The 7,252-nt window shown below is 61.4% G+C and overlaps 1 protein-coding gene, 1 long non-coding RNA gene and 1 other non-coding gene across 3 annotated transcripts; 1 reads left to right on the forward strand and 2 right to left on the reverse strand.

Annotated features, from left to right (window-relative positions):
- Nucleotides 1-55: 55 nt before the first annotated feature.
- On the reverse strand, nucleotides 56-128 carry LOC126637618 (small nucleolar RNA SNORD26). Its single transcript, XR_007628387.1, has one exon. It is a non-coding gene; the product is annotated as a small nucleolar RNA SNORD26 (small nucleolar RNA).
- A 1,542-nt stretch (nucleotides 129-1,670) lies between these two features.
- LOC126637616 (FAU ubiquitin-like and ribosomal protein S30) lies at nucleotides 1,671-4,767 on the reverse strand. Its single transcript, XM_050310988.1, is given in 6 exon segments — nucleotides 1,671-1,791; nucleotides 1,794-1,827; nucleotides 2,857-2,912; nucleotides 2,999-3,143; nucleotides 4,190-4,272; nucleotides 4,761-4,767. Coding segments are annotated over 5 exon segments (396 nt in total). The 5' UTR covers nucleotides 4,265-4,272; nucleotides 4,761-4,767; the 3' UTR covers nucleotides 1,671-1,705.
- Nucleotides 4,768-4,969: 202 nt separating this feature from the next.
- LOC126637617 (uncharacterized) lies at nucleotides 4,970-6,969 on the forward strand. The gene is made up of 3 exons (XR_007628386.1): nucleotides 4,970-5,022; nucleotides 5,116-5,183; nucleotides 6,927-6,969. It is a non-coding gene; the product is annotated as an uncharacterized LOC126637617 (long non-coding RNA).
- Nucleotides 6,970-7,252: the final 283 nt, after the last annotated feature.

A 7,252-nucleotide genomic window follows, 5' to 3' on the forward strand; every position in this document is an offset into this window, starting at 1 on the left:
CCCCCTCGATGGTTTAAATCCCCTCCGGGCTTTAAAACCCCCACTCCGTGTCAGTGCCACTCAGAGCGTGTTCAGGAGCTTCTCCTGAGACCATCAGCAAGAGAGAGTTCAGTGGATCATCCCCGCAGCACTGCTGCCCTTTTTCACCCAAGTCCAACCTTTTTACACACTAAAAAGCAGGTTTAAAGCTCACCTCTCGCAAAGACGCCATCCTACAACCTCAAAACCTGAAAACGAAGCAGAAAAGAAAGCGTTAAAAACACAAATAAACTAAATATCAAGCACTAGAACCTCAGGCCGGGGCGGGACGAGCCCTCAGAGAACTCAAAACTCTTCAGCGCGTGCTCAGCACAGGTCTGTGAGAGACTCATCCCCGAGCAGCCCCCATGGCCCGGCCGCCCCTCAGAGCCCCGAGAAGCCCCAGAAAGCCCCTCAGGGAAGCGCCGGCCTCACAGGAGCCCCTCAGGGCGGGCGCTCTAAAATGGCGGCGCTCTGAGGCGATCGGCGCTGCCGGGCGCTCCTCGCCCGCCCGGGGAGGGAAAGCGGCTGCAGAAGCCTCCTCATGCCCTCAGAGATCCCTCAGAGGCCTCTCAGAGCCCCAGAAGGGTCCGCAGGAACCGATCCCAGACTCACCTCCCGCGCCCGCCTCAGAGACAAAATGGCCGCGGGGGCGCCTCACGCACTAAATAGCGCGCGGGGCACGCCGGGAAGGAGGGGCGGGGCTTAGGGCGGAAAAGGGCGGGAAACACGAAAAGGGCGGGAAAAGGAGCGCGGAGGGCGCCCCCTGGCGGGTGAGTCGTGAGGGGGAATTAGGGGGGATTTGGGGGGCGTTTTAGGGGTTAATTCGGGGGGTTTTGGGGGGGTAATGGGGGGTTTGGGCATCGGGACCCTTTTTCTTGCTGAAGGGGGGTGCGACGCTGACGAAACGCGGGGTTGAGGTGAGTGTGCCCAAAAAACCCAACTCCCCTCCCAAAAAAACAAGAAAAATAGGGAAATGGAGGGAATCGGCTCCGAATTGGCTTTATTTGGCTCAGGAGTTGGTGTTGGGGCCCTTCTTCTTGCTGAAGGTGGACACGACGTTGACGAAGCGCCGGTTGTGCTGCACACCCCTGACCCCCCAAAAAACCCCAAAACCCCCCAAAAACCCCAAAATGAGGGGAATGAACCCCAAATTGGCTTTATTTGGATCAGGAGTTGGCATCAGGGCCCTTCTTCTTGCCCAAGGTGGGCACGACGTTGACGAAACGCCACTTGTACCGTATCCCTGAGGCTCCCAAAACCCCCAAACCCCCCAAAAAAACCCAAAAACCACAAATTAAAGACCCCAAACACCAAAATGAGGGGAATGAACCCAAAATTCACTTTATTGGGCTCAGGAGTTGGCGTTGAGGCCCTTCTTCTTGCCCAAGGTGGGCATGAAGTTGACGAAGCACCGGTTGTACTGCACCCCCCCTGAACCCCACAAGCCCTCAAAAACCAAAAACACCAAAATGAGGGGAATGAACCCAAAATTCACTTTATTGGGCTCAGGAGTTGGCGTTGGGGCCCTTCTTCTTGCCGAAGGTGGGCACCACGTTGACGAAGTGCCGGTTCTACAACACCCCCGACCCCCCAAAAACCCCCTCAAAAAACCCCAAAAAACCCAAATCAAAGACCCCAAAACACTAAAATGAGGGGAATCAACCCAAAATTTGCTTTATTATGCTCAGGAGTTGGCATTAGGGCCCTTCTTCTTGCCGAAGGTGGGCACCACGTTGACGAAGCGCCGGTTGTACTGCATGCCGCTTGGCCGCCTGTCTTCTTCTTCTTCTTCTCCTGCTTGGCCACCTAAAACACCCCCCCAAAAAAAAATGGTTGGGGAGGGGGCCCAAAGGGGCACAGCGGGGGGAAAGGGGCACTGGGATGGGCACAGAGCATATGGGGGGCACTGGGATGGACACTGGGGGGCACTGGGATGGGCACAGAGCATATGGGGGGCACTGGGATGGGGGCACTGGGATGGGCACAGGGGGTACTGGGATGGGCACAGGGGGTATGGGGGGCACTGGGATGGGCACTGGGGGCACGGGGATGGGTATGGGATACACGGGAGGGTTACTGGGATGGGCACTGGGGGGCACTGGGGGTATGAGGGGCACTGGGATGGGCACTGGGATGGACACTGGGATAGCATTGGGGGCCACTGGGGTCGGTCACTGGTGGGCACTGGGATGGGCACTGGGGTCACTGGAGGGCACTGGTGGGCACTGGGATGGGCGCTGAGATGGACACTGGGATGGGCCCTGGGGTCACTGGGGGTATGGGGGGCACTGGGATGGACACTGGGATAGCACTGGGGTCACGGGGGCACTGGGATGGTACTGGGATCACTGGGATGGACACTGGAATGGGCACTGGGATAGCACTGGGGTCAGTGGGCTGGGCATTGGGATGAGCACTGAGGTCACTGGGGAGCACTGGGTCAGTGGGATGGACACTGGGATAGCACTGGGGTCACTGGGGGGCACTGGGATGGACACTGGGGTCACTGCTAGGCACTGGGGTGGATACTGGGATGGCACTGAGGTCACTGCTGGGCACTGAGATAGACACTGGGATGGACACTGATGGGCACAGCGGGTATGGGGTGCACTGGGATGGACACTGGGATGGGCACTGGGATGGACACTGGGGTCACTGGGAGGCACTGGGATGGACACTAATGGGCACAGCGGGTATGGGGGGCACTGGGATGGCACTGGGATGGCACTGGGTCACTGGTGGGCACTGGTGGGCACTGGGATGTGGCCCCAGTGGGCACTGGGGCAGGAGGGGATGCCGGGGGTCCCCAAACCCCCATGGGGTGGGGAGTCTCACCTTGGGGGTCTGGCCCCTCACTTTGCCAGCGCGGGCGAGGGATCCGTGAACCTTCCCTGGGAGGAGAGAACAATTAGAGTGGGTTTGGGGGAGGTCTATGTGTTAATTAGGGGGATGTTAATTAAGGGGGGGTGTTAATTACCCCCCAGCAGGCGCGTGGAGAGCTCCAGGGTGGCCAATTCGGGGAGGGGGCTCTGCCCCAGCACCGTCCCATCCTCCAGGGGGGTCCCCTCCCAGAGCAGCACCTGCTCCTGGGGGGGCACCCCCGACAGCTCCGCCACCTTCTCCTGGGGGGGGAAACGGGGGGGTCAGCACCCCAAAAACGGGGGGGCAGCACCCCCAAAAATGAGGGGTCAGCACCCCAAAAACGGGGGGGCAGCACCCCCAAAAATGAGAGGGTCAGCACCCCAAAAATGGGGGGGTAACACCCCCAAAATGGGGGATCAGCACTCCCAAAAATGGGGGATCAGCACCCCAAAAATGGGGGGTCAGCACCCCAAAAATGGGGGGACACCCCCGACAGCTCCGCCACCTTCTCCTGGGGGAAACGGGAGTCAGCACCCCAAAAATGGAGAGCAGCACCCTAAAAATGGGGGGGCAGCACCCCCAAAAATGGGGGGACACCCCCGACAGCTCCACCACCTTCTCCTGGGGGGGGAAACGGGGGGGTCAGCACCCCAAAAATGGGGGGGCAGCACCCTAAAAATGGGGGGGCAGCACCCCCAAAAATGGGGGGAGACTGCACCCTGAAAATGGGAGGGGAAGGCCCCCAAAAATGGGGGGGCTGCACCCCAAATATGGGGGGGCAGCACCCCCAAAAGCAGAGGACTAAACCCTGAAAATGGGGGAGCTGCACCCTAAAAATGGAGGGGCTGCACCCCAAAAATGGGGGATCAGCACCCTAAAAATGGAGGATCAGCACCCCAAAATGGGGGACTAAACCCTGAAAATGGGAGGGCTAAACCTCAGAAATTGGGGGGCTGCACCCTGAAAATGGGAGAGGAAGGCCCCAAAAATGGGAGGTGAAGGACCCCAGAAATGAGAGGGGAAGGTCCCCAAAACTAGGGGGAGCAACCCCCCAAAAATTGAGGGGTCAGCCCCCCAAAAATTGAGGAGTCAACCCCCCAAAAATTGGGGGTCAGCACCCTAAAATTTGGGGGGTCAGCATTTTGAAAATCAGGGGGTCAGCACCCCAAAAACAGAGTGCTCATCGCCCCAAAATTTGGGGGTGTCAGAACCCCAAAATTGGGGGGGGGTCAGCACCCCAAAATTTGGGGGTGAGAGGGGTTGGGAGGGAGACCCCAAAAATTGGGGATGGGGGAGAGGGGTTCACCTTGAGCTGGGCGAGGGTCTCGGATCCAGAGACCTGGAGGGTCAGCAGGGTCTGGGCACGCACGAAGAGCTGCATGGTGGGGGCTGGGGAGGGATTTGGGGGGTCACGGGGGTCTTCACCCCAAAATTCAAGGAGGGTCCTCAGGGGTTGGGTCTTTCCCCCAAACCTTGAGGGTGCTTTTGAGGCCCCAAAATCTTCCCTGAGGCTCAAAGACCCCCAAAAACCAACCCTCCCAAACGCCCCTCAAAGAACCCCCAAAAACCCCAGGACCCTCAAAGCCCCCAAAAAACCCCAACCTCTCACAGATCCCCCAAACACCGCCTCGACCCCCTAAAAACCCCTCAGCCCCCAAATCCCCCAAGTCTCACAACCTCCTGACCCCCAAAATCCCCAAATTTCCCCTCCCCCAAATCCCCTCCCCCAAAACCCTCAGGCCCCTCACCGCCCCCTCACCTCAAACCCCCTCACCCTTCCCAGCCCTCCCAGCACTCCCCTGACCCTTCAAACCCCTCAGCCCCTAAACCCCAAAAACCCCAAATCCCCAAATTTCCCCTCCCAAACGCGGCCTCACTGCGGCGTCTCAGGCGGAAAAGGGGCGGGGCTCCTCGCGGCGCGATGACGTCACCGCGCAGGCTGCGTAACCGACGCCGGGAGGGGGAAAGAGCCTCGGAACTACAAAGATGGCGGAGCAGCGGAACGAGAGGGGGCGTGGCTTTCACGAAAGCCGGGTGCTGATTGGTTCGTAAGGGGGTTGCGCGCTGACGTCACGTCGCGCCGGCGCGGGGCTAATCCCGCCGTTGCCGTGGCAACGCGATGGCGGCGGCTCAGGAGAGGTGGGGAGGGGAGGGGTGTTTTTGGGGGTTTTGGAGGTTTTGGGGTCTCCGCGGAGGATCGACCCCCCGCGTGACCCCCGGGCTGTCCCGCAGCGCGTCGTTGTGGCTGGAGGCGCACGAGGACCCCCTGGCCGGGCTGCGAACCCTGCCAGGGTGTATGGGTGAGGGGGATTTGGGGGGCTTTGGGGGAGACTGAGGGTCTTGGGGGCTTTGAGGGTATCTGGGTGAGGAGGGGAGTTGGGGGTCTTGGGGGATTTGGGGATCCGTGGGTGAGGTGGGGGGGATTTGAGGGGAGGGGTTGGGGGTCCGTGGGTGAGGTGGGGGATTTGGAGGGTCTTGGGATAGGATTTGGGGGTAGTGAGGGGGCTTTGGGGGTCCCTGGGTGAGGGGGGAAGATCTGGGGGTTGGGGGATTTGGGGTCTCTGAGTGAGGTAGGGGAGGATTTGGGGGAATTGGGGGTCCCTGGGTGAGTGGGGGAGGATTTGGGGGGATTTAGGGGTCCCTGGGTGAGGTGGGGAGGATTTGGGGGGATTTGGGGTCTGTGGGTGAGGTTGGAGGGAATTGGGGGCTCTGAGGGTCCCTGGGTGAGGTGGGGGGAGGATTTGGGAGGGTCTTGGGGGTCCCTGGGTGAGGGGGAGGATCTGAGGGTCTGGGTGAGGAGGGGGAGTTGGGGGGTTCCTGGAGGGGATTTGGGGGTCCCTGGGTGAGGTGGGGAAAGATCTGAGGGTCTTGGGGGGATTTGAGGGTCTCTGGGTGAGGAGGGGGATCTGGGGGTCTTGGGGGATTTGGGGTCCCTGGGTGAGGGGAGATTTGGAGGGTCTTGGGGGAGGATTTGGGGGGTATTGAGGGGGCCTTGGGGTCCCTGGGTGAGGTAGGGAGGATTTGGGGGATTTGGGGGTCCCTGGGTGAGGTGGGGGAGGATTTGGGGGCTTTGGGGTCCCTGGGTGAGGTGGGAGGGGAGTTGGGGTGTCTTGAGGGACTCTAGGTGAGGTGGGGAGGATTTGAGGGGTCTGGGGGGTGGGGGAATTGGGGGTTCCTGGAGGGATTTGGGGGTCCCTGGGTGAGGTGGGGGGAGTTGGGGGTCTTGAGGTCCCTGGGTGAGGTGGGAAGGATTTGGGAGGATTGGGGGTCCTCCCTGGGTGAGGGGGGAGGATCTGAGGAGGTCTGAGGGGTGGAGGGATTTGGGGGTCCTGGGGAGATTTGGGGTCCCTGGGTGAGGTGAGGGGAGGATCTGGGGGCTTGGGGTCCCTGGGTGAGGTGGGGGAGGATTTGGGGGATTGGGGGTCCCTGGGTGAGGGGGGGGAGGATCTGAGGGGGTCTGGGGGTAGGGGGAATTGGGAGGCTCCTGGAGGGGATTTGGGGGTCCCTGGGTGAGATAGGGGAAGATCTGGGGGTCTTGGGGATTTGGGGTCCCTGGGTGAGGTTAGGGGAAGGATTTTGGGGGATTTGAGGGTCCCTGGGTGAGGTGGGGGAAGATCTGGGGTCTTGGGGGGCTTTCAGGGTCCCTGGGTGAGGTGGGAGAGGAGTTGGGGGTCTTGGGGATCCGTGGGTGAGGATTTGGGGGTCTTGGGGGTCCCTGGGTGAGGTGGGGGAAGATCTGGGGGGTCTTAGGGGGCTTTGAGGGTCCCTGGCTGAGGTGGGGGAGGATTTGGGGAGGTCTGGGGGCTGGGGGCTTTGAGGGTCCCTGGGTGAGATGGGGGAGAGGATTTGGGGGGTTCCTGGGGGAGTTGGGGGTCCTGAGTGAGGTGGGGGAGGATTTGGGGGATTTGGGGGTCCCAGAGTGAGATGGGGGAAGGTTTAGGGGGTCTCTGTGTGGGGGGCAGCGTGGGGTGGTTCACAGAGTGGGGGAGGGTTTGGGGTCCCTGAGGGGGTCCCAACCCTGGGTCCTGACCTCCTGTCCCCAGCCCTGGTTGATCTCCATGGCGATGGCGACCACAAGGTCATTTGAGGGGGTCTTAGGGGGTCCCTGGGGTGCTAGGGGGTCCTGGGGGATCCCCATGAGTCTGTGGGGGGCTCTTTGTGTACTGGGGGTCCTGGGGGAGTTCTGGGGTCTCCACAACCGAGGAGTCCCTGGGGTGCTCTGGGGGTCACTTGTGTACTGAGGGGTCCCTAGGGAGGTTCAGGGGAGTCCTTGGGGTGCTCTGGGGTGGTCCCTGAAGGTGTCTGGGAGGTCCCTGGGGTGCTCTGGGGGATCTTTGTGTGCTGAGGGGTCCCTGGGGGGTTCTGGGGG

This window comes from Myiozetetes cayanensis, unplaced genomic scaffold (assembly GCF_022539395.1).
Source record: "Myiozetetes cayanensis isolate MyiCay16 unplaced genomic scaffold, myiCay2020 scf1542, whole genome shotgun sequence".
Taxonomy (NCBI): domain Eukaryota; kingdom Metazoa; phylum Chordata; class Aves; order Passeriformes; family Tyrannidae; genus Myiozetetes; species Myiozetetes cayanensis.